At 43.3% G+C, this 26,940-nt stretch overlaps 3 protein-coding genes across 5 annotated transcripts in view; 1 reads left to right on the top strand and 2 right to left on the bottom strand.

Moving 5' to 3' along the window:
• Positions 1-1,519: 1,519 nt before the first annotated feature.
• atg10 (ATG10 autophagy related 10 homolog (S. cerevisiae)) lies at positions 1,520-8,071 on the bottom strand. Of its 2 annotated transcripts, none has more exons than XM_085253244.1 (7): positions 7,994-8,071; positions 4,417-4,521; positions 4,194-4,340; positions 3,944-4,118; positions 3,436-3,533; positions 3,265-3,362; positions 1,520-2,089 (listed from the first exon to the last, which is right to left on the bottom strand). In XM_085253244.1, the coding sequence occupies exons 1-7, from the start codon at positions 8,069-8,071 to the stop codon at positions 1,969-1,971; spliced, it is 822 nt and encodes a 273-aa protein (XP_085109370.1). In that variant the 3' UTR covers positions 1,520-1,968. The 2 variants fall into 2 exon arrangements, with proteins under 2 accessions (XP_085109370.1, XP_085109368.1); XM_085253242.1 differs by having other exon boundaries at positions 7,905-8,040.
• On the top strand, positions 7,303-11,220 carry LOC146554258 (THAP domain-containing protein 6-like). 2 transcript variants are annotated; one of them, XM_085253246.1, is made up of 4 exons: positions 7,327-7,720; positions 9,988-10,180; positions 10,260-10,346; positions 10,428-11,220. In XM_085253246.1, the coding sequence occupies exons 1-4, from the start codon at positions 7,641-7,643 to the stop codon at positions 10,638-10,640; spliced, it is 573 nt and encodes a 190-aa protein (XP_085109372.1). In that variant the 5' UTR covers positions 7,327-7,640; the 3' UTR covers positions 10,641-11,220. The 2 variants fall into 2 exon arrangements, with proteins under 2 accessions (XP_085109371.1, XP_085109372.1); XM_085253245.1 differs by having other exon boundaries at positions 7,303-7,720; positions 10,260-11,220.
• Positions 11,221-13,054: 1,834 nt separating this feature from the next.
• fam110b (family with sequence similarity 110 member B) overlaps positions 13,055-26,940 on the bottom strand; it is a 57,965-nt gene continuing 44,079 nt past the window's right edge. The window contains exons 3-5 of the mRNA XM_085253241.1: positions 22,820-23,402; positions 20,425-20,828; positions 13,055-17,499 (exon numbers count right to left, since the gene is read on the bottom strand). Of these exons, the coding sequence (XP_085109367.1) occupies positions 16,590-17,499; positions 20,425-20,828; positions 22,820-22,942 (1,437 nt within the window). The 5' untranslated portion in view covers positions 22,943-23,402 and the 3' untranslated portion in view covers positions 13,055-16,589. The remainder of the gene's footprint in view (positions 17,500-20,424; positions 20,829-22,819; positions 23,403-26,940) is intronic.

The following is a 26,940-nucleotide window of genomic DNA, read 5'->3' as shown; positions in this document are numbered from 1 at the left end:
TGTGTAGTGTTACTTTCCTAAACACTTAAGTCACCCTCGCCAAACTCCCGGTGGCGCCATCTTACCTAAGGTGTCCTTCTGTTCAACTTCCCTGTCAGACATGCACCATACACACAATGCAGTTAACTGATAGCATTATTTAAAAGCTTTATTCAACTGAAGCTGGATATCTTAGTTTAATATCTTAAGTGACCTAGCCTACCTACTTCCAGAGGCGCAATATCCACAGACTCAGTCAATACAGGCTGATGGACATCTCAGCCTGCACGCGTGCGATTGTGACTTTATGACGACACTTACCTTTGGTTTCAGACGTGGAGCACCTGAACTGGCTGCTTTCCAAAGCAATGCTGAATGGTCTGTGACAGACAGGGTAAGGCTGTAGCTCAGGAGGCTGAGCATCTACTGATCGGCAGGTTAATGGATCAATCACAGGCTGTTCTGGTGAAGCGCTTTGAGTGCTCAGAGTAGAAAAGCACTATATAAGAACTGTTCTAAATATATTCAAATTTTGATAATTATCAATACAAATTTATATACTATGCCATCCAGAGACCTGAAAGCGGCACTGTTTAGTGCACAATGAGATGGAAATGTCCAGTGAGATCCCATTTGTGGTCGTCTGTCCTTTCACAGTGGCCTGACATCTAATTATGACACCTTATTTATTCATCATTATCTGTTTCTTATGTCATGAACTGGCTCAAAGAAAGCAGGAGATTGCAGGGTTTACTTTAATATCGAGTCAGCAAATCAGTGTATGCTACTCGCTTCAAAGTCCGACACATTTTAAAAATGCTTTTTATGCTTTACACTTCAGTGTACACCATTTTAACCTGCCTGTCACTCAAAGTACTTGAGTTTGCTTTACAGTAAAAAAAAATGCAGCATTATCATTGGCAGTGTTCCAGTCATCCTTCAAGTCAAGACCGTAAGCAGAACTACTGCCTACCACCTACGTCATCAGCAAGATTTACTGTATACGGTCCACGTTGACTGTGCATCTGAGAAAACCGTGATGATGGCTTGATAGTATTCTTACTTTCCGGAACACTAAGCAGCAAACAAAAAACCTTAAATTAAATAGAACTTGAATAGTTACATAATTATCATTAAAATACAAACTATTTATTCAGAAAGGTGTTCTGCACTTGCACCGATGGATTAAACATTTCCCGTGAAACGCTAATTACATCTATAATAAAAATATCTCACAGGCTACACTGATGTGGCTCCGTTGAAAACTCACCACCATCAGCTGACCATATTACTGTATTGACTATATTTAAAAGAATCAAATGTTGAACTGTTTTCCCACTCAGAAAGATTCTGTGGAATACTCGGCCACGCACAGTTGGAGATTTCCCACCAGGTGTTTCTTTCAGCATTATACAACTTCTCTTAACTCTCCTCCAACTTCTTTTGAAATGTTTTGCTGGTATAAAATGTACAAATGCATTTCAAAAAGGTCGTGATTGGTTTCGTTTTGTTTTTGTATCATTTCAATGAGGTCTGCAAATCCCAGGATTATATTTTTATTACATTTTGCACAGTTGAGTCTAAATTCTAGCACAATATGTATTGTATACATTACATCAACACAAATATTAAATGTATTAATAGCACAGGGCATCTCTCCAAAGCACGGAGTTGGTATCTAATCAAAACGCTGATTTTGACAGTGGTCAAATTAAAGGAAAAAGAGCATCTCACTACGAGTTCAAGCCGCCATGTGCCACTGATTCTCCATGTCTATGGATCTGTAGTGGAGAGATGGGCCGCGATTCTTCTGTAAGATATTCCATGTTTTGATGATGAAAGTGGAGAGCGTTATCTAACACTGGTCCAAACTCTCCCCGGACGGGGGAGATGTCACTCATTTGCAAGTCTTCCTTGCAAAATGTCGCACAGGGCCGCCTCCCGTCTCCACGGTGCTGCTCATCAAATCTGAAGCAGAGCGCTGTAGCTCTAGTCAGGCTCACTGCTGCTGGGAGAGGACGGATGGAGCTGGGTGCAGTACTTCAGAGGGACGTCCAGACCCACCACAGGACCCACCACACTGAGCCACAACAACACATAGTTCACTGGCCTGCCCACACACACACAGACACACACACACATATGTATGAATCCAGCTTTTCAAAAAACAGAGGAAGCAACAACTGCATCAAAAAGAAAACTGCAAAGAGTCACGATGTACAGAGTCGACACCCTCTGTCAGCTCAAACTTTTATATACTGGGACAACAAAGGAACCAGATCTTTACCAGGTTTTAAAATGATTTAAATACAGACTCGGATAAACAACAGAACATGAGGTATTATACCACGCTGTTACTTATTGAACAAAAACTAATCCAAAACGCAGAAGCAGAGATGTCGACAGCAGGACTGTATTTCATGTTACTGTTCTCAGACTGGTTTGATGTTTCAACGCACGATCGTAGTGATGTTAAACTCGTGTTGCAAATGACTCTGAAAAGCAACGAGACTGAAAATGTAACGAGTTGAAATCACAGATATTCGTATAAAAATGAAGGAAGATGTTAGAAAAATAAAGAAAAAAGTACCTGAAAATTCTACTTAAGTACAAAATCAAAGTACTTGTGCACACACACACACACACACACACACACACACACACACACACACACACACACACACACCTGTATTTCTGCTTCGTTTTGTTAGTTCCAATATGTCTTGTTGTTGATCTGACTTTGTATTTAAATCATTTTAGAAACTTTTTAGGATCAGCTGATTTTCTTAAACAGCATCTTCATATGTCACCATCAGAGGTGACAGAGGGTGTAGACTAGATCTCCTGAAAGCTGCACCTTCAATCCTGTTTAAGTTTACACCCACAGTCACAGAGTAACAACCAGAGCTACGAGTGGACAGCTGCAGAGTCCTACGGTTCCCGAGTTAATACTTTGAACCAAACTGACATTCAGTTAGTGAAAGCAACAACACGGTGTATGCGTCAGTGTGACACCATGTGTGTTGATGTGATCTGATTTTGCAACAGCAGAGTTGGTCCTGAAAAAGCGTCCAGTTTTCACTAATGTGGACCTAAAAATAAGTTTGTTTTTTGAAATGCAATCCAAATCCAACCAGGCTAAAAATACAAAATCAGAAACATGCCACAAAAGCCTGAGAAATATTTTAATACAGGAGTCAATGTTCCCGAGCTGCCTGATCAACAGAGCAACACTGAGCTACCTCAGAGTTTTACATCAACAGCGCTGTGGTTCGGCGACCCTACCTGGGCTGTTCCTGAGCCTCCTGCAGCACAGGCCTCATGAACTCCTCCGTTCTACAGGGGTGGAGCATAAAGAAAGGCTGACCCAGCAGAGGATGCTCCTGGCACACAGACACAAGAGTAAGTGGACTGTCAGGAGAAAAGTAGAGATAATGATGCCGAGACTTCCTTTACCTGTTGAGTGATTGCAGTCAAAGGACTGTTCTGAAGGCAGTGTCTGAAGTTTGGATGAACAGAGCTCCACACGTCCTCTAACATCAGACTCCGACCCTCTGACAAAGAGCAGTGCAAAACGGGTGAGTTTATACCACAGGGACCTGCTGAGGGACGACCTCCTGCCACAGGTTAGTGCATCATCACCAACATTAAGTCTGAGTCGCCTTCATACTGATGAGTTTAGTTTTCATTCTTCTGCCCTTTGTTCTGCTGTTTATGTTTCGTGGTTGTGTTACTCGAGTTTAACCAAACATCATCACTTCCACCTGTGTACTTGATTTACACAAAATACCGAGTCCCTTGAAAGAGCTACACAGCAGTTGTGGAGAAAGCTGCTGCGGTGAAACACAGCTAACATCATGTTGGTGGCGAGTGGCAGCAAAGGCAAACGCTGCGGTATCCTGCTCAAACAGGAGGACACGGGGGTAGGTGTGTGTGTGCCGTGGCTGCCGTATGTGTGACTAACCCAGGGTGAAAGCTCTGAAATACAGCACAGGAGCGCTGTAGCTGCAAGAGTACAGGATGTGATACTCGTACTGAAGCACGTGGCTGCTGCCTTCAGACAGCACGCAGACTGCATCGTCCTCATCACCGCCGTCGCCTCTGATGCCATCAGAATGAAAACGGGTAGCAACAACAGGCTGTGGAGGAAGAGACACATTTAGTGATATTTACTGGAGAGACAGCTGGAAAATGAAGCGCTGTTCAAGTTTCACCTGCGTCCTTTCCTGCTGCTGCAGTTCTTGGATGGGGTGAGCGAAAATAGGGGAAACTGAAGCAGCTTCCTTCTGTTTCTGTGCATCACAGCAGTCAGCTACGACTGACCTGAGAACAGTCTTCCTGAGGTAGCCCTCTTCTGAACCCTGTACCAAAATCAGACTGCCTTTAAAGCACAGCTCCAGGCTGCTCATCAAGATCAAGATTGAGAGGCCTCCTCACCTGGACTGCCTCCCAGCTCCAGCCATCTCTCAGATGCTCAGACTGCTGCAGGAGGAGCTGACAGCAGGAAAAGAACTCCTTTTCATTCAGCGCACACCCACTCATCTATGCAGAGGACACACAAAAACAAAACAGTATTTCATGTATAGTCAGACTGTGGATGCACGTGTGCCGATATAAGTTGGGTGCATAAATATCAGGACCAAGACAACTCAGATGCAGGTGAAGTGCAGCCTTTCAGCTTTCATTCAGCAAGTTGAACTAAAAGTTTGCATAAAAATATAAGTAACTAAAGCATTTATTTAACACAATCCCATCATTTCAGGGGCTCAAAAGTAATTGGACAAATCAAATAACTGAAAATAAAATGTTCATTTCTAATACTTGGTTGAAAATCCTTTGCCGGCGATGACAGTCTGAAGTCTTGAACTCATGGACATCACTAGATGTCCTCCTGACTCTCCCAGGCCTTTACCGCAGCAGCTTTCAGTTGCTGTTTGTTTGTGGGCCGTCTGTCTTCTACATGTGAAATGCTCAGTTGGGTTAAGATCAGGTGACTGACTTGGTCATTCAAGGATATTCCACTTCTTTGCTTTAATAAACTCTTGCAGTGCAAGCTGTCCAGCGTTCTTCATGGAACACTGGATATGGACACGCCTTACTCATGGAGAGTGTTGTTCACGTGATTGGCTGTTGTGAAGTCTTTTCTCATCACCATGGTAATGATTCTGCAGTCATCTGTAGACGTCCAGGTCTTTTTGTGTTTCTGACTTCACCAGTGCTTGCTTTCTTTCTCAGGATGTACCAAACTGTAGATTTTCCATATTGTGAAGACATTTCTCGGATGGGTTTGTTTTTGCAGCTTCAGGATGGCTTGTTTCCCCTGCATGGACAGCTCCTTTGACCACATGTTGTCTGTTCACAGCAAAATCTCCAAATGCAAGCACCGCACCTCAAATCAGCTCCAGGCACAAGGAAGGAACTGCCCACACCTGCCTGTGAAACAGCCTTTGAGTCAACTGTCCAATTACATTGGTCCCTTTAAAAACAGGGTGGCACAAACTCTTCATCCAATTTGAATGTAGATAGTCTACACATCATGTCCACGTCCATTATAGAACTATAACTGGAATATGTTTCAGTAAACAGGTTAAAAAACTAAACTTGTGTCAGTGTTCAAATATATATGGACCTGATTGTCTTTGAGCTCATTTTACGTACAGATGCACTGACCTCATATTTAGATGGAATATTGCTTAAAGGCAAGATGACTCGTGTATTTCACCCTTGCTGTGACAGCGTTTTTCCTACGTTTGCATAAGTGTTTAAGTTGACTGCTAACTGTGAGTTACCAAACCTAAATGCGCTCACGCTAGAGATGCTCTTCTGCTTCTTCACTCCCTCTTGCTCATTATGGTTGATGTAACAGTTGTTGGGACACTTTTGTTACACTTACAGTAACGTAAAGCATAGTCTTAATTGATATTATCCCTTATTGTCAGGGATTCCACATGGGAGGTGAAGAACCACAAATTGTTCATAGTCAAAGCAAAGTTACGTGCTACATATCTTTATGCATGCTCAAACAACTGGGTAAGTACATCCCAGAAAGTTGATTCTTTTCATCTGGATGCAGCGTTTTTGGTGGGAGAAACGTAATGCAAGCTCTTCAATGCAACCACAGCATTGTAAGAGCTTGAAAGTACCCTTAGTGCACAACCAGCCAAAGCGCCACAAAGACTGCGGGCACGACACGTGATGGGACACAATCAGTCTCCTCAGACCGTGACCTGTCCTGATGATAAGAGGTTAAAAACAGAGCCAAAGGGTCCGACTGTCCAAGGTGGACGGCTGTGCAGGTCTTGGAGGATCCTCTGATGTTGGTGTAAACCTGATCCAGTGGTTTTCCATTCCATGTTCCAATGGGAACGTTTTTGTGGCACTTTGGTAACACAGACTTCAGGTTTGTGTGGTTAAAGTCCCCCGCCATAATAAAGGAACTAGCCGGAAGTCTTGTTGTTTACTGATGGCATTATGCGGTCTACTCACAGCTAATTTTGCACTGGTCCATAGATGACTGTACACAGCAAAGACAAACAGTGTGCTACGTTCAATGCTGAGATGAAAAGGTGTCCATTTTAGCAATGTGAACTCCGAGTCTATGGAAAATGTTTTTCTCCAACAGCAACATCAGTCCAGAAGTTGTCTTTCAACAAATGCACACACCTCTTCCTTTGTTCTTCTCAGCCTCTGGTGTGCAGTCCACTCTGTAGACACTGTGTCCCTGTGTTTCCACAGCTGCATCTGGCATGTTCTTAATACAGCCATGTCTCGGAAATTATTGTTCCACACCTGTCACTGACAAACTAGAGCCTCAAATCATCCGTTTTGTTGAAAAGTGAGCGAGAACTAAACTGTGCCGAGACTAACGTAGCCCGGCTCTAATCAGAGAGTGTGCAGGTCCAGTCGGTTTTGATTCCAGGGCCGAATTTCTAAAAAAGAGATTTAGCTTTGAGGTGGATCAGTGTTCTTTTTGTACTGACGAAAATGAAACCCTAAAACATTTCTTCCATGCCCTATCACACAATGCTTTTGGTGTGACATAAAAAATTGGATTTCTCTAAAAATGAATGATGTGCCACCATTTGAACTATATCATGTTTTTTTATATGGATCATCTAGCTTTGGATGTCTCTGTCAGAGATATTTACCCAACATGGTATTGAGTAAATATCATATCCATTGTGCTAGATGGGGGAACTCTAAGCCTTATTTCCCTGATTTTAAGTTTTTTTTTCTTCGCTTAAAAAGACAAAGAGCAAATATGCCAAACATTTTTACCAGGGTATTGCCCATCTCCTGCTATTCTAAATTTTGACTTATTTTATGTTTTTTGTTTCACTGCTCCCTTTTATGCACAATTTAAATGCCTGCCATGTATCTTTTGTTTTTTTAATTGTACTTTTTTATTCATTTACTTTTTTATTATTCCCCTAATTCTGTATTTCTTGTACTGTTTCTAATTTTCATTTGCATTATTATCCGTGTTCCTCTTTGAGAGTTTGTATTTTGCAATTGCTCAATAAAAAAACAGTTTGTTTTCCGGATCACGTGACCACTGCGTTCATGATTCATACGTGGGTTCCTCATCCGGCTCCTGAGACGTGTTTATACCGCCGCCATATTGCAACGGGGTTCCTCGGGTCAGCCCAAAATAACAGAACATGCCAGACTTCTGTGCCGCTCTCGGGTGCTCTAATCAAAGGAACGCCAACACCAAGCAGCAGGGAATAACTTTCCACAGGTGAGCCGCTACAATACTACTGCTGTACGAGCATAGCATCTAGTTTACGACTATTAGCGTTTCTTCACACAGCAGAGTGTCAACAGCTTTAACACAGTTATTTAACTTTAAGCTGCCAAACCATTAAAGCGTCAGTGAGGCTGAACATGGAAGCTGTGAGTCAGCTGGGTGCTGTAGTACTGACCCACGGCACGCGACGGATGCGTTGTCTGTGGTAATGTTGCTCCTGTGTGCGGGTAGAAAACGGCTCCAGTTTATTTCATCTGCACTCACCAAGCACAGCACTGCGCGACGGGTCCCGTACGAAACTGCCACATCCGTTTTACGACAGTTCCTACCGCTTTCTGTCATGGCACCGAGTGACGTTGCAGCAAACGTATTTATTATTTATGCCACAGTGATGTGCGACACCACTGATTTCCTTTCCGATCCTTTGTACAGAAACTTAATGTGTGATTTAAACTTCTAGCTTCATAACGATCACAGGACATCAGACAACTTGTCCTTGTTGTTTAATTATGAAGGATTATCATGTAGAAATAAAAGCCTGAAGTTGTGCGTTAACTGACGTTATGTGAACACGTATATCGTGTCATTTAACATGTATGTACTTGCCTGGACATTTCAACAAAAATACTCTATTCACACTTTCCCTCATCCACGGTAGTGCAGCGCCACACTACAAATTTTGGTATCAATCCAATACCAAGTAAACACAGGGCCACTATTGCCGATATCCGTACCAATAATTGTAAGTTATTCAGGCAGCTGATTGGGGGAGAGTAGTGTGCCATCACTTACCAGATTAAGTCTCAATTTGCAAATTCTGAGCACATTTTGTTCACCACTATATCACTGTCATTGTTACTTTGCAGAATAATTAGTTAACACAACAAAACACACCTTTCAGCTTGTCATGTGTTTTGAAACTGGGTTTTTGGGGACCTGGAATGTAAATGTTTCTGTCTCTAAAGCACACAAAAAGGTTTGGAAATTTTTTGTAGTGCATGTTTGAGGTTTATTTTTTCAAAGAAATAATTAACACAGTTCAGCGGGCTACATACTGAATTTGAAGGATGAAAGCGAAGTTGGACCGATCCACCCGCCTCTAACGTTTACGTTGTAAAGTGGGACTCCAGTTATTGTTCAGACAACAAGAACAATGAATTGCATGGCCTTCTAAAAGTGATATTGGAAAAAAAATAATAGCTGATTTTTGAATCCAGTAAGTTCAGGTAACAGATGTCTTCATGTACCTGTATGGAGATATTTCCCCATTCAAACAGCAGTGCCCACTTTGTCCCAATGCGCCTAAACAAGAGGAAAATGCTGCTCGTTTGTTTCAGGCAATCCAGCACACCCAGATCTTTGGAGAGTCTCAGCTGCTGGAATAGTTTTTGATCATTTCAGTTTCTTCAGATGTTAACTGTAATTATTAGAGAGATTATTATATTTTTGTCACCACTCTTCCTTGAATACTTGAGATAAAAAAAATCTAACTTTAGTGCTTTGTATGTTAGAACTTTACTCTTCTCATTGACTGAAGCACCAACAACAGCACAAGCAAGCTTGGGCCGGGGGCTAGTTACGTGGTGCAGACGGGGGGGCCTGTGACTGCCCCTGCCATGCTTTGTGTTCCCCTGCTGAAGCATGAAAGAGGCTGGGGGTTTATGAGTCGTGGTTCAGTAGAGCACGCCTGTCCTTGCAGTGGTTTGTAGCCTCTTGGATGTTGATGTGACTCATAGCCACAGGTTCAGATTCAATGGGGGAAAACAAGAGACAGTTCATCACGAGAATGTGCTGAATTTCAGATCTTATCTTTCAGATATCAAAGTGAACATGAAGCTCATTTTCCACATTATGGTCATTCTAGGAGCCAGAAAAGAGAATTCTCCTGGGTATGCCCACTGGGTAATGACTTGCAGCCAATCAGTGCACAGTGTCCTTTGTTTCTCAGTCAGAACCAGCACTTCCACACGGTCAAGGGAAAAACGGCTTAAGGCTCCATAATGGGATATGGTGAACACAAAAACAGGCAGCTGTGTTGAATCAGCAGTGCTAACATGAAATGAGAAAAGCTGAGAATAGTTCATTAAAAGGAGGACAGGGTGCATCAACATGTGGTTGTGTGTATACAGCGTTGACTTTGAAGCTCAGAGGGGGGAAACCTCTGAGTTCTGAGGGACCACAGTAGTGTACTGTGTACCTTGTTGCTACAGACAACAGGACTACATGCTGTTCTCCTCATAAGGCTCTTATCTCTGTAGGTTCCCGAAGGACAAAGTTAAAAGGCAGTTATGGAAAATGGCCCTGAAGAGAAGAGACTTTGAGCCAAATGACCGCTCGGTTGTCTGCAGCTGTCATTTTAAAGCAGAAGACTTTGACAGGACTGGACAGACAACTCGTATAAGAGAAGGAGTGATCCCATCAGTTTTTTTATTTACAAGACATCTTGGCAAGGTGAGTATCACATATCACAGGCTGTGTTGAACCGAGTGATAACTGTGAGGAAAACCTTTTGCACTCTGAACCTTCCCAGGCACATACTGCAACCAGAACAAGCAGGACCTCTCAGAAAGCTGCAGAAGAACCCCCACAGGTGCAGGATGTGGAGCAAACAGCATCTGTGAGTGACAGCTGCCGTTTACACATTCTGGACCGTCATCAGTTAGAAAGCCACTTTTCATTCAGTCGTAATATTTTTCAGGATCATCAGTATGCGCTAGACCCAGTGCAAGTAAAAAAGCGGTTAAATGAGGCCCGGGAGAAGTTGGAAGAATTGCGTCGGGACTTAAGAAATGCTAAGGATCGGGAAAGAAGGCACAAAAAGACAGTAAAAAGCTTGCTGGAGGATTTGAAACACAAACACATGCTCTCAGAAGAACTGCAGCAAAGACTGGATGATATTCTGCTTGGCTAAACTGTGGCCTCTCTTTGTCGCTCCACTGGCCTGCGATGTTCCCAAAAAAACGTTGCTCAGATTTGATATTAAAGTTCTTAAAAAAACAGTGTTTCCGTGACAACATGTGGGTTATATTAGTGTGATCCTTTGTAAATGTTCAAAATAAAATCTATAACACTTTTTTAAAAACCATAACAAGTGAAGTGATAAACAGTGATAGAAGTTTATCAAACATAACATTCATACTGGAAGCAAAGGAACCTCTCACTCATGTCTCATTAAGTGCTCGTCAGCAAGCAGTAGACAAACGTAGCAGCACAGGTCGCTGTGTGCTGCTGTTCCAGGCTTTAGAGCAATTTAATGGAATAATCTGACAAATAATCTGACCTGCTGTGTTGTGGTTTCAAGGCCTGATATTGCACATAACCTAAGTAGTCTTGCAGACACAGCATGCTAACGATGTCTTAGTCAGGAGCGTCTAAGATCCACTCCAGAAGGCTCGGCTTGTATCTCAGGGCAGATCCCGCAGCTTTTTACTTTCACATTAGATTTTATGTGACTATTATCAATTCTTTCCCGTTTTGTTGAACTATTCCATTGTCTGCTACACAAACCCAGATTCTTAAGCATTAACAAGCTGTTCTTTTAAGCTTGGTTCATGCGTGTTATAGAGCTCAACCTTTGTGCAGCTCCTCTGCAGTAACATTAAGCACACCTTTGATCTCACGAGTATCCAATCAGATCTCGAGACATATTTTTGTACTTACAATAAATCATTTCATCTCTTATAGTCACTCCCATTTATATTTATTTAAAAGCCCAGCTCTATCATTTAGAGTTGCTAGTATTGAACCGATCATTGTAATACTTGAAGTTAACAACCTTCACCTTGAACGAGTTCAGTTTATTTCTGTAGCACCAGATCACAGCAGTCGTCTGTGCCAGCCCAGCTTCACGTTTGGACTGAAGAGAGCAGCCGCTGCTCAGGTTCCACCATCTTAGTTTAACAGGTCAACACTTACAAACATGAGCGGCAAGACATGGGAAAAGAAGACATTTATTGAAATAATGCAAAAGAAACTAAACACGAAGACATTTTTGTAATTTTTTTCTCCCAATCAAGCAAAATGTAACAGTTTCCACATCAAAAAACATGATCAACACTGAAACAGTCATGCCCGGCTCAATCCGACAGTTCTGTTTGAGGGCAACAGCAAAACAGCAGAGCTTTGTTCCCGGTCTTTTATAACACAGAAAAAACTGAAACACAACACACCGTCCTTTGAAAATCAAATATACATTTTCTTACAATATTTACACTTTGAATGAAAAGTAAAACAATTACCACTCTACATCCTTCTGTCCCGGAGTCAAAGGAAAAGCACATCATGTCGACAAAAGTGAAAATGGCACACAATGTCGCTGCTGCCGTACCATGCTGTCAGGGAGAAGCAGCAGGGTTTGCTTGATTCCACAAAGGATGCTGGGAAGACGTGAGACAAATGAAGGGTCAGGAACATGCTCAGCCTCAGGACAGGGCCAGTCCTCCAGCTGGCTTCACTTCACATCCACTGTCTTAGGAACATTAAACATCCCGCAACTCATGACAACTGTGTCCACACACTTTAGGATCACTTGGTTGGTGTTTTGTCTAATAACTCTGAGCTAGGGGTGGGGTTGTTGCTATTGTGAATGGGTGTATGTTAACCTAAATCATCAGAAGCCCCTCGGACACTGCACGACTATGGTAACGAGTGTCCTGCTTTACTGTTAATTATCTTTTACACAGGAAGCATCGCATTGTGTTCACTAAAACATCAAACTAGTGACTAAGACCAAAAACATAGTAAAAAAAGGGTTTAGGAGAAGTGGGCTAATTGTGTCACACATTTGCATACATGCAGTTGGAGGGCTCCCCCTGCTTGTCATTAAAAACAATGCTTTGACTTATTAAACATTTTAACCCAAACCACATAACCTGCAGCTGATATTGTCGCTGCATGTTCCTAACCAAACAGAGTAGAAAAGCGCGATATAAGAATCAGAGTTTAACAATGAATTTCATGACTTTTTTTTAATGTTTTCAGAGCACTAGTTTGACATTTTTAGAGGTCATATTTATATTCAGTATGCTGACAGTATCACTGTTCAGCATCATCTAATTATATCCTCTCCAATGTTAAGTGGGTATCTTCAGTTGCTTTCATGTTTACTACCATTTTCACTTGTGCTGGCAGTGTGTGCTCGCTGACTGAAGAATCAAGCGCTGGTTCGGGATCTGACGAGAGCCTTTTATACTGACACTTGGACTCAAGACACAACTCATTGCGTCTCCTCTAAGGTGCAGAGGCTGCTGGGAGAATGATGAGTCCTCAGAGAAAACCACTGCTTTCCTGGTACTTGTTTCCTTGTTTCCTTGCAGCTGAACTGAGTTTTTGTGTTTCACGAGGCACGTGTTATTTTCAAGAATTTGATGTTTGGAGGGTTTTTGAGATTATTACAGCTGTACACTTTGTTCATAATTACTCAGAAGAACAAGCATTATACTGTGACCCTAACTGCTCCAGCTCAGCAAAGACACGTCCCTGTGCATCATTTCAGGAAACAAGAACTTGTTCCTGTACCTGAGAGCACTATGTGAACAGCTAACCAGTGATGTACATTTAGAAATGTTTCATATGTTACATTCACTTATGACTGCATCTACGCTGCACCTGGAGTTCTGCAAGTATGAAACATTCAAAGCTGTAAGACATCTGGCAGCAGCTGTGTCCATTAGGTGAAGCTTTTCCATTCTGACACTGATTGTAAGCACGAAGGTGCTTTGAGCAAGCACCTTGTTTTTGGTTGCATTTGAAAGTGGACGGCTTTATAGGGAGCTTAACTAACATGTGAGTCATCTTACCCCCAACCCAAATTCAGTTTAACGTGGCAGAGCAGACTCCAGCTGTTTCAGACGTTTATGCTTCCACAGCACCAACACTATCTGCAGTGCAGGATGAGGGGCAGTGAAGTGAAGCCAGCAGGGTGCTTGGACCTTTGCAGACCTGTAAGTGAGCTAAAAGGAGGTGGTGGTGGGGTAGATGGAACTGCTGGCTGAGGCACTGCATTCACACCCATATGGCTTCAGGCCTTCAGACATGTCAGCGGCTTGCAGACAGATGTGAAGGGTGGTGTGGAACTCAGTAATCCGGCCACCGTCATTATTAGGAGCAAACAAAGGCAGAACGAAAGACTTTGCTCCTGTGATGGACTGACTGAGGGTTTGGATACAGTAGAGAGATGGAGTCAGCGCAGGGTGGCAGACGCACTGCTGGAGCTGTGTGTGGCTGCAGCGTGCAATCAGCGTGAGCAACACTTCAGTCTGACACCTTCATACACTGTTCTGCACTGCAATACGGTATGCATAATATTGCTTTCAGTGTAGGTGTTTGCACGTGGTGACACATGATGATTTGTACCAACACTGTTTCGACAGGAGAGTCTTGGTGTCCTGCAGCTTCACTCACGTTCTCAATAAAGGTTTGGACCGTCTGTGGATACATCTACAGGTCTGATTGTTTCAGCTTCTTCAACACCGGGCGTTTGGTTTATTTGGCTGCCACCAAAGAAAAGTCCGTAGTTGTGGTCTGTTTAATAGTCCCACTGACATCGGCGGCATGAAGTCAAGGTTTGGTACTTTAGCACTTCTGTTGATGTCACCCTACGTCATGAAAGCAGCCTCACGGAAGAAATCTGTTCATTACCACAGTTAATTTTGACTTGAGTGGTACAATGGCTGTCTGAATGGGGAAAGGCTCCAACCCTCTGTGACCTTAAGATGGAGAAGTAGTTGGGAAATTCCCATTAAAACCACGGCTCTAATATCAAAAGCTTTCAAATTGAAACTAGAGGTCATGGTTTTCTCTAGAATACTGTAGACTCTTCACTTTACAGTGTAAAGTGCTTTGAGGTGACTGCTGTTGTGATCTGGTGCTAAATAAATACACCTGAATTGAATATGTCGTCTACAGATATCCCACCACAGGACACCTAAACTCTCCGCTGAAATGTTCTGTTGGCTGACACGGCAGCGTAATGAGACATTTGGCGATAAAGGCCAAAGAGTGCAATGATTTGATGGTGTAACCACATAAATATGCTCAGAGTTTGTGACATTAGTTTTTGTTTCATGTTCCTTGCTTTCCTTCTTGTCTCACTCACCACCCGCTCCGATGTCTTTATTTCGCAACTCTAACACCGTCTGTATTTCAGAGTTTTTCAACAATTTGCAGCAGCTTCATTGAGGCAAGTGACGAAGTCATCAATCCATCCTTTAACAGTCACTTTACGCAAATATCAAGTGATTTTACCGAGTTTGCTCTGACAGTTCAGTCGTGTTTGCAGCGGCGTCTTTCACAAGGTGTGTTTAGCAGCCTCATCAGCACTGCGTGCGGGCTGTTCTCACAGTGGACATTTGGACTTGTTACTGTAGGAAAGCACAGACGATGACTCCGTTCCACCAACTTATGAACAGTGACAAGTTATGGAAACAGGTGCTACTTGATAAGGATTTTCACTTTTTATTTAAAATTCATGTGCTGTTTAACCGTGGGTTATAGCAACAGGCATTTTATTGGGGCCATTTGTTAACTGCACTGTTACCCAAACCTCACAGTGTTGCTGTCTGGGGTTGCCAATTGCCCCGTTTTAGCTGTATAATGAGCAAACACTGGTTTGCCCCTTAGTCCACTTTAAATGTCCCATTTATTGACCATTACCTGCAATGTCACATACAGTGCATATGTGCACTACACCCAGCTGGTTGTGTATTGTGCTTCTGGCATGCCAGAGTGTCCCGTATTTGTTAGCTAAAAAGTTGGCAACCCTATTACTGTAAGTGAATGATGCTACTGATGTTTCTGATAAGGCAAAAAGCTGGAAACTGGGGAGCTGATCACCTCAAACAATCAGAAAAGTACTGTGAGGAAGAACTTCTGTGAGGTGCTAGACAAACCACAACGAGTGTGACGTCATTCACCAATGGTTTAGCAATAAGCTACATGCGCTGCATTGAGTGCAAATTTAGGCAGATTGTGTGAAAGACAGCTGCCTCCGTCCAAGAAATGTGCTGATTTAACGGGTCTTTGTTGTTTAAGCTTTCAGTTTATCACATGTATACATTTACTATGCAAACTTAGTCACAGGGTCAGAGGTTAGGTTTTTTTTGTTTCTTAGTGTCCCAAAGGGAGAACATATCCAAAGTATCTGTAATGAGCGATAAATGTAAGCAAGACTGAGGCCTGTATAAAATATTTCTGTGCTAGCTAAAGACAGTTAACCTGTAGCTTTATTTTTCTAACAGACAGCATTTGTGAGGTAAGATGATGTTCAACCACTTACAACTGGCCGACTGTTTCCTACTGAGGATGTGACCATGAAAGAGCACAAAAGTGGACTGAGGAACATTTCAAAGACGATGAGTGCAGGTGTCAAAGGCTACATTCAACAGAGTGTCAGTCGTACTGATGTCTGACAAGTCCAAATGTCCTCTGTGAGAAACGTCTTCAATCCTTTCTACTGCGATGGCCACATTATGGATCCTTGGACAAATGTAGTGCATTTCACTTTTGTTCCTGTTGCTTACACAACAGTTCATACAGTGTCCACAGAGAAGCAGTTAACGGCCACTCTAGAGTAAGCACTGAATTTGCTTTTCCTCTTCCTGTTCTTGGTGTTTTTCTTGTTCTAAACTTTGGAGGACTGCAGTCTTTGTCTTTTCTATAATCTTCAGACACTATTTTGTCTCTTTCCTTACCTGGCTTGGGTTATACCTGTGCACTCCTCCCTCTTTCATTCAGCTACACACAGTTGAAAAAGTTTTCGTTCAGCAATAAGACAACAGCCTCTTTATCTGTGAGAAATGCCGCTGCAGTGATTCCTTCAGAGATTAGGACAGTTTGTCTTTAGCCTAAAGAACCTCCACTTCTAAACATGGGACACTTTGTGTGACTCTCTCGCCTGCTTAATGCTATATAGCCATTTAATGACCCTTGCATTTCGCTCCACAGCCGAAATGCCATATGGCACACGCTCCCCAGCCTCCTCCTCTTCGTCCTCACCCTCATCCCCATCTGACAGACCATCATTGGAAGATCGCCGAGAACGGTCGCAGTCAGAGGAAATCATAGAAGCTGATCGGAAATTCAAACTGACGATATCCGAGTTGGCCCGTGCAAAGTTCTCCGGACCAACCGCCTCCAGCTCCTCAGGGTCGAGTCCGCAGTAGTTAAAAAAGCGTTCCACATCAGCTCCGGCCCGGGCGTAACGGTCTGACAGGTCTGATTTAGATCTGTGCAGCGAGGAGCGACGTGCCACTGACGAACCAGGTTCTAGCTCGAGGTTAGGATCAGCTAACATTTTTGAAGGATCTCCAAGATCACAAGGTAGCGACTGAGGGGTGGTGTTGTCACAAGGTGAGGGGGATGGGGCAGGACGAGGGGGAGGCAGTGACAAAGAAAGTGCAGGAGGAGGGAGGGAAGCAGGTTTGGGTTTTGGAGGGAGGGGCGGAGCTGAGGAGCTACTGGATCGTGCAGTACGGAGCGGCTTGCCATTGCACAGTCGCAGGAGGTCGGAGGATGAGTGGGAAGTAAGCAGAGGTGGCAGCGGGGACCGAGAACGATCCATAACGCCTCCTTCGCCGCTTCTCTCATCTTGGACTCGTCTGCTGAGATTCAGGTTTCCTCCCTGTTGCGGACTGCGACGCCCCCCGCTGTTGATCGGGGGAACCTTCAGTGAATGGGAGAAGGATCGGAGGGAGTGTGAGGTGCTGGGACTGGGAGTCGAGTCGGGTGGTTGTTCGTTAAGAGTCATGGTAGACCGATAGGTTAACGGCATCCTAGGAGCAGAAAACAGAAAGCTAAAATCCAAGGAGTCCAGCACAAACTAAATAAAGACACAGACACAAGTATTTGGATGGTAGGTTAGCTTTTGAAAACTTGCCTTTATAAACCACCACCATCAGCAGCCAAGTTAATGAACACCAGCCAACTGAGCGGTTGCTATAAGCACAGAGCTAGATTTACTTTTGATGTGCACCAGAGCAAGCCCCGATTTTGATGTTGGAACCTCCTGGTACTAAAGAGAATCCGTGACCGCACAGCTGAATGTTAGCACCGCCCACAGCTCTTACAGTATTTGGCTACGTTAAATAGGTACCATCTGTGGACAGCCGAGTCAGTCTGGGCTGATGTCACCACGTGGATTAGCATTCACAGCGGAGTATGGAACTATATTTATTTCAAAAGTTCAGAGTGAGAAAAAACATTATCTAAAGTCCTGTCACGTAATTTCAAAGTGCGTGCTGTGTGCATGCTTCTGCCGTTTAGCACACGCATGCCGCTGAACGCGCTCAAAGCCAAATCCTGCTCGCCAAATTACTTTTCACAGTTTGGAGGCCAAAGAAAGAGACGCCCTGATGTGACAATGTAAAGTTTGTGAGTTGCATCATGGCAGCAACACGAGCACCGTTTTACATCGGATTTGTTTACAATTTGGAAAATAAGTTATTATCAGCAACTATTGTTTACTGTGTAGCAGTAGAAATGCTGACGACTGTCACTAGATCACTTAAATACTGAAGAAACACTTCAAACCAGAAGATTTTAAAGTGTTGAAACCATTATTCTGGTGTACAATATAACATACCTTTAAAAAAACAAAACAAACAATCGTCATATCAAGGAGCAATAAAAAGGAAAAATATTTTTTGTAGTCAGTTGAGTAAACTTCCTTTTTCAGCAGCAGTCCTGTGAAAACTAAACTGAACCACCCTGAGCAGCCATAGCTGGAGGAGTCGTTTTCTTTATGGTTTTATCAGACTCTCACATTGCTGTGGAGAACTTCTGTCTCCCTCTTCTTTACAAGTCATCGAGGTTTTTGGATCTTTGTTTGTGCTCGGCTAGCTTAAGGTCTGTCCACAGCTTTTCAGTCAGGTTGAGGAAAAGAATCAAGCCTCTGCAGTGGCCCAGTCATTCTGATAGAGTTGTTTCTGTGATTGGGATAACTGGGCCTTATCACTAATACGTCCCAAGAAATATCAGGATTCTTGAAACGTGCCCACCAACCTATTTTGTTCTTACAACTAAACTAAACCAACAGCCAAAGTGGAGAAAGAGGTAATGATGCTGTAAGACAGAAGCCTGCACCGCTGAGGGAAAAAGAAGGACAAAGTTTGACTGAACCTGAAACTATCAGAGGAGGAAGCCAGAAAGTTGTAGTGATGACTGCAGTGACGAGACAGGAAACAAAAGTAATTCACCAAGAAAGCAGCAAAGCTCGAGCTAATAAAAACAGAAACCAGGTACATTTCTATCAGAACAAAAAAACTCACAAAATTGAGATTCTCCAGCATCTCTGGGAAATGAAACTGTAAGACATTCAGCAACAACGGAAATCATTTCATTCTTATTATCATCAGTAATAGCAAAAGCAGTTTTCAGTGTCAAGGCTTGTCTATGACAGCCTGGTCTAAATCGTACTTCATCGTCTTCATCTGTGGGTCTCAGTGAGTGTGAGGCGCTCAGATCATCATCCCACCGCCGCCATGCTGACAGTTGGTGTGAGAGGTTTGTGCCGTTTGGTTTTTCTCTTAAAGTAGAGATGCTGCTGTCTCCACTTTGGTCTCGTCTGTTCATAGGACATTAAACCTAATTGAATCGCGAGTACACAAAAATCTGTACGTAAATTGTGTATACAAACGTTACACGTACAAATGTTGGTTATTTATCATCTAGCTGACTTTGTTTGTGCTTCATGAACACATATTTAAAGTGCAAACAAACAAGTTATGACGGCCCGGCTGTCTTTTGGTCATTATCTATAGGTTTCGAATACACCAGAAGCCACATTTGTCTTCACTGCAGCTCATCTCAGGCTGACACTTCACTTCCTGCTTTCTTATTTTGCTTGTCATATTTTTGTCTTTTGCATATCAACATTGACCTCCAGACTTTTTGTTTAACTTAGTCACAGTGAGCATCTTAGCAGAAACTATTTTCAGAAGCTTTTCCGAGCTGGAGCTTTGATTTTTCATTATTAATATTTTTTAAAACTGTCCTCACAACAGTGGAAACATTTTGGGAAGCTGTGCCTTTTCAGGCTTCCTCTTTGGACACAACTTTTACTTCTTTCAGTCAGAGCTTCTCCAGTTTTGCTGGAGGCGGTCGTGTCTCAGGTGGTAGAGCACGCCATCTACCAATCAGAAAGATGGTAGATCTGTCCCTATCAGCACTTTCTCTGCTTCACCTGGAGGTAAACACTACACGTCTTTGGAACTTCATGTCAGGGGTTTGATTCCTGACCAGGGCATCTGTATCCAGTAAGGGTCCCTAGGCTAGACCCCCTTTCAGACTCTGCAGGCCTGCTAACTGAGGCCTGCAGAGTCTGGCGTGTAGCTCGTGGGCTTTTTGCAGTTTCTCTGAAGGCTGCATGGTCTGAGCTGGGGGGAATTTGCTGGAACGTGCACTCCTGGGAAGACTGTGGCATTGTGTTAACACACCTGACTGCTGCAGACTAGCAAACTGCCAAAACCTCTGATTTTACAGCTGCGGTCACACTTGATGATCAGTTAATCAAATGCTTTTGATTAACTGGACAGCAGTGAGGTTGTATATAGCTTTTCACAGGACTGTACCAAATATAACATATATTACCAAGTTACACTCAAAGTAACACGTTTAGAGAAACTTTCTGAATGGAGATATTTGAGCGCCACATAATTATTGATTACATATGTACACAAGATAAAAGTATATTATTTTACCCCGATGGTGTCCAACTCCTGGGCATTCCACCTGTTGACCTCATATGCACAGCACTCTTAGCTCCACCTCCAGATCCTGCTGCTGAAGAAGACGATGAGTTTAGCAGATTTTTTAGGATCTCTAGGTTTAAATTCTCCCGTTTGATGCTGCCACAGCTTGTTGCGCACGTGTCTGACTTGGCATTGTTATTGGATGCTTTGAAAGGTAACCCGCCTCCACTGCCTCCTCCACCGATGCCAGGACCTCTCTTGGATAGCAGGGGATGGCCAGCAGGTGGTTTAACGAGCACAGGTGGTTTGATTGGCTCCTGCTTGGCATTGATGACTTCCTGGCTCTTGACATACTTGGCCTTATCAGCTTCTAGTCTTTCAACAGCACTGAGGCGCTTAGGGTTTGGTTCCACCTGAGACACAGGTTAAAAAAGAGAGATGGCATTGAATCAGTCCCTTACCTTATTCTATATGCGTGCAGCAGGGGTAGGAATCGAGTTGTTTTGGGTTATTTCTGTGTGTTTTTTAAAAATCTGTTATTGTGTTCTTCTCACTCCTTGTCTGAAACAAGCGATAGGAGACAAACATGATACAACCCCGTTCATTTGGTGATGCAGCTGCAGATCATCTCGGAAGAGATTCACGAGTTCATAAAGTCAGGAAGTGTTACACTGCCTAATGTTGGGATACAACGAGTGAGCATTGGAAATTTATCCACTCATCTTTTTTCCCTTTTGCATCACATAACGTTTGGACACTATAGAAACAGACACTGATACATCCTGATTTTTACCAAAGTCTTTCTACAAGCACGTCTCACCTATGCAGCACTGATGTACAGAATCAGCAAATGTTATTAAAAATGCTTTAAAATTTGGCAGCTTTGCCTTAGAAAAAGCTTTAAAACGCTTTTTCCCCAGCACGTTATATTTGTACTATACAGGCACAGCTTCGCATCTGTACGAATTCTCTGGCTCGCCTCAGCGTTTTAAAGGAAGAGTGCAGAGGTGATGAGCATTACAGGAACAAGAAAAACGACAGCACGCAGCTCCACCTCTGATGTGCATTTGGAACTGAAACAAGATAATGGCTCTGTGGTGATCGGGGCAGGTTAACTGCCATCTTTGCCATTACACAATTCTATTTTATGCTTATTTATATTTAGGACTTTCTGAGTTTCTCACAGCCCTAAATTTGCAACAAGCTTCCACACTTTAAACATTTACAGCTAAGTGCATATCTACAAGGTCATGTAAAAGTTGTTGCAATTGTGTCTACGAGCAACTTGACGGCAACAGTGACAGCCTACATGATCAGCAACAGACGATGGAGCCCCGTCAGCAGAGCACAGCAATACTTCATACAACTCTAACTGTGACGTGGATTAAGACCAGTCAAAGGAGCTTGCAAAGAAAAGCGTCTGGACTTGTTTAAGTTGCTTGAAGACGTTTCACCTCTCATCCGAGAAGCTTCTTCAGTTCTAAGATCAAATGGTGGAGAGTCCCAGATATAAACCTAGTGGGAGTTTCCCCCCACAGAGGGACAAAAGGACCCCCTGATGATCCTCTAATCGCCTGAGCCAAGGTGGGAAACTGGGCGTGGGTCCCAATCAGCCAGAGTTTCGGGTGTGTTCATTGTGAAACCTGGCCCCACCTTATCATGCGAATTCCTGAGGTCAGATGGCCCAGGATGTGAGTGGGCATTAAGGCGTCTGGGAAGGATCTCAAAACTGGATTATAGATGGCAGAGAGTTGGTGTCGTAAACCCCGCCTCTGTTCAAAGATGGTCGCTCACAGTGGACATAGATGCTTCTTTCACTCCTCTTTCAAACCATCTGTCCTCTCTGTCCAAAATGTGAACATTGGCATCCCCGAAAGAATGACCTTTGACCTTTAGATGCAGATGGACAGCTGAGTCTTGACCTTAGAACTGAAGAAGCTTCTCGGATGAGAGGTGAAACGTCTTCAAGCAACTTAAAGAAGTCCAGACGCTTTTCTCTGCAAGCTCCTTTGACTACAATGACCTGGATGACTGAGAACCTTCACAGACAGATTAAGACCAGTGTTAGTTCCAAATGGATGGACACCTTTTTCTGACAGTGGTACAGTGGGTGTTACTACAACAGGATATTAATTGCATTGTAAAGCGCTAACTAGTTCTTTTTAAGACAAGTTTCACTGTACAATACAGTCACAAATGGTGCAGGCATTTTGATCAGCGCTTATTAAAACACGGTATTATACGACTCACAAATGACCAATTATTATGGAATTATATTGGTTATACAAATGAGCTCGACCCTGGAATTTTGTGGCCAAAACACTTAAAGTTATGACCTCTGATGCTTCAGTTCAATCCCACATTTACCTGAACAGATCTCTGTACATCCTAACACACACAGTACCTGTCTCCTGAAGTACTCGGGGCCCTTGTTGAGGATGCGGAGGGGTACAGTGGAACTGAAGGGCGTTGCAGGGCCAGCAGCCTTGCTATCTGGCAGGGCTGGAGTCAGTGTCTCTGTCGGCATGGCAACAAGGCGATTGGGGTGGTCTGCCGTGGTGGCAACGGGTGTGGGGGGGTCGACACGGGGTGGGGGCACCTGAGGACCCCCAAAGCATGAAGACAGAAGGTGTAGAAGAAAGTGTCTAGAGAAAGATGAAGCTCCTGGCTCGTCTCATCGCCCGTGGGACTGAACCGAACTCTGTGGGTGGGGGCAGTTACATCCACTTGTGTTCTTTCTATTAGCAGTGCTTCTACAGAAACAGCTGAGATGGTCTCCTAGTCTTTGGCGCTTGGATTCTGTTGACCTATTTGTCGAGCAAGATGGGCAGATAGATGATAGGAGAGTGAACGAACAGGAAGAACAGTAGGAGTGTACTGGGCAGTGAGAGAAGTGGAGTTTCCAGCAAAAACACGGGACAGCAGGAGACCAAAGTCCTGCTGCTCTCCACCTTTGCTTCAGCGTTCTTTTCAGTTCACCACACGATCTGAAAGAGGTTAAAAAAACAGAAAGAAAGACAAAAGCCAATCAGATTAGGGTAACACACTGACATGCACCTAGCAACAATAGCAGGAATAGCCAGGACCACAGAGGAAGTCCCTGCAAGGTGTCATGAATGGTTTGTCATCACACCAACAACAAGCTACACAACATTAAAAAGTGACAACAGTTATATAAACATCTTAAAACGTTGTTGCCTTCATCCAATCTGGAAAATACATTTGTTCAAACACAAGACGCTTATTTTGGGCATTTCATCAGTCACACAAACTGATGGCTGCACCAGGGACAGTTTAGGATTCAATATCTTGGTCAAGGACACCTTGTCATGCTGTGAGCCACAGTGGGCCCACTGTCCACGCACAGTTCAAAGCTAGCATTTTGCACAGCACGAGTAGCTTAGAAGATCTTTGGGGGTGTTAAAGCAACACATGTTGGTACCCAGATGTCTTCTTCTGGAAAAGTCTTGATTACTTCAGAAATTCAGTATCAGACCACACTCCTGATGTACAGCAGCATGGCTCCATATCACAGACTGCTGGTTTACCTGTCACCCACTGAAAACACTGGGACCACTGTAACACAACAACAGTCCTGGATGACTGAGCAGCTGAAATCCTCTATCAAGCACCGATGGGAAAACCTTTGCCTTCCAAAGAGCTTTCTGTTTTCAGAATTTCTTCTCTTTTTATTTTCATTGAATTGCTAGTTGTGCCTTTCTGTTTAGCTAATATCCTGAAACCAAACGCTGTTCTTTGACCATGATTATGCAGCAGAGATTATTCAAAACGTAGAGACTGCAACGGGATAAAGAAGGCACTAAAGGAGAAAGGCATTCGTTTACAGACACTAATAAGAGAATCGACTGTGACAACGGAATCCGAACCTACAGCAACGCACACGAAGCAGCGCTGGAACTAAAGAGACGCAGCTTCAGCGTAGTGGTATCCGCTCTGAGAGAGGAGGATGCCTCAGCTGCAACCAGACGGAAGGAGCAACTAAAATGGCAACGCCTGGAAAAGAGCCAGAAGGAAGGCTGATCTACAGCTGCAGGGAGAGCCAAAGAAAAACTCTGGATATTCAAAAGGAGCACCCCGGAATGACTACGATGGTGTGGTGTGGGAACAACAACGGGTCAGATGTAAATTTGCTTCAGATGCTTATAGCTGGGAGCAGCTTTCGAAATTAAGAGCGCTGGACAAATAGGATGGTGCTTGTTTCATCACTAGCCCCCAGCGTAGGGCCTTGTCTTTACGACAGGCCTTTCCCATGACCCACCAGCAGGGTTATGGAGCAGGACAGTTATCTGCCCCACCATTGGAGTTCACAGTATTATTTGGTCTTCTTCCATGTTAGATGTTCCATTACAGTTCTGGACTCTTATAGAGTATCATTTTTGTTTATAGGGCTGACTGTTGGAATGTTAATGGTCTTGGCAATCCTATAAAAAGGAGTAAAGTCACTGCAAAAATGAAAAAGGCAAGAGCAGCTTCTCCCAGAAACACACATGAAAACGAACATGAGAAGATGAAAAGCTAGGCTATATAAACTCTTTCTGCAGTTCATGTAAGAACAGCAGAAGGAGGGGGGTTATTACACTAATATCTAACCGCGTCAATTTTGAAGTGATGAAAGTGGAAGCCAATAAAGATGGTAGAGATGTCATTGTTAAAGGCAGAATCAACAGCACTGTGTCAATATAGACGCACCTCCAGAGAGTGACCTGACATGTCTCAGGCTTTTTTTTGATCAAGTAGTCTCCCTGAGTGAAGGTATTTATAAGAAGAAGGAATATTATATCAAACTACAACGAGCACTGGACAGCATTCACACAACATACTGTGTCTAAAAATGTGGAAATGTTTTAAAAAATTAAGGAAAGTGAACTATTTGAGGTGCTGAGGGATTTCCATCCAGAAGAAAAAGACATTACACATTACTCTGCAACTCACAAGGTCTATTCCAGAACTATTTCCTGATGAACACTACAGAGAGACAGAGGGTCTCAGATTGTACAATTGGGACAGCTGACACATCAGATCATAACACCATTCACCTGACAGTTAACCTGGAAGACTTAAAACGAAGGACCCAACAGAGACTAAACATTGGAATTTTGAACAAAAAAACAATAGTGCAGGAAATAAAGAACGAAACTCGAGATTGTAATAATTTAAACAAAGATAATGAAGTGGAACCCACAACAGTCTGGGATACGGTTAAGGGTGTAATGAGAGTGCTGTGGAAGTTTTAACATAAACTGCAAACACTGATGAGCATCTGGTTTAATCACATTGTCAAACACCAAAGTGGTCTCTAACAATGAAAAACAAAGCGTTTCTTTAAATACAGGGGTGAACAAAAACACACCTCTTACATATTGTCCCATCGCATGAGCCTATACCCTCAGCTCCCTCCTTCAAACCTTTCCTTTAAACAGAGAGATGCACCCTTGTTTTTCACTTAGCCGTCACCCAGAGATTTACCTCTCGAATCCTCCCTGATAAGGGAAGGAGCCTCACCATCTGTTTAATGTCTCCCATGAACTCACAATGCCCCACTGTGTGTGTGTAGAACACATGCGATGCTATCCTACATGTATATAACTACAGTGGCTTGCAAAAGTATTCGGCCCCCTTGAACTTTTCCACATTTTGTCTCATTACAGCCACAAACATGAATCAATTTTATTGGAATTCCACGTGAAAGACCAACACAAAGTGGTGTCTGTGAAGGTTCTCAGTCATCCAGGTCATCATAGCCAAAGGAGCTTGCAAAGAAAAGCGTCTGGACTTCTTTAAGTTGCCTGAAGACGTTTCACCTCTCATCCAAGAAGCTTCTTCAGTTCTGAACTGAAGAAGCTTCGCAAGCTCCTTTGAATACAAAGTGGTGTACACATGAGAAGTGGAACAAAAATCATACATGATTCCAAACATTTTTTACAAATAAATAACTGCAAAGTGGGGTGTGTGTAATTATTCAGCCCCCTGAGTCAATACTTTGTAGAACCACCTTTTGCTGCCAGTCTTTTAGGGTCTGTCTCTACCAGCTTTGCACATCTAGAGACTGAAATCCTTGCTCATTCTTCTTTGGAAAACAGTTTAGATGGACAGCGTTTGTCAACAGCAGTTTTCAGATCTTGCCACAGATTCTGGATTGGATTTAGATCTGGACTTTGACTGGGCCATTCTAACACATGGATATGTTTTGTTTTAAACCTTTCCATTGTTGCCCTGGCTTTATGTTTAGGGTCGTTGTCCTGCTGGAAGGTGAACCTCCGCCCCAGTCTCAAGTCTTTTGCAGACTCCAAGAGGTTTTCTTCCAAGGTTGCCCTGTATTTGGCTCCATCCATCTTTCCATCAACTCTGACCAGCTTCCCTGTCCCTGCTGAAGAGAAGCCCCCCCAGAGCATGATGCTGCCACCACCATATCTGACAGTGGGGATGATGTGTTCAGAGTCATGTGCAGTGTTAATTTTCTGCCACACATAGTGTTTTGCATTTTGGCCAAAAAGTTCCATTTTG

This window comes from Mchenga conophoros, linkage group LG18, assembly GCF_057382185.1.
Source record: "Mchenga conophoros isolate Kocher_MC1m ecotype Shallow Benthic linkage group LG18, M_conophoros_male_GT1.1, whole genome shotgun sequence".
NCBI classification, from domain to species: Eukaryota; Metazoa; Chordata; class Actinopteri; order Cichliformes; family Cichlidae; genus Mchenga; species Mchenga conophoros.
Note: the sequence above shows the minus strand (reverse complement) of the source record. Positions and strands in the feature narration are given on the sequence as shown.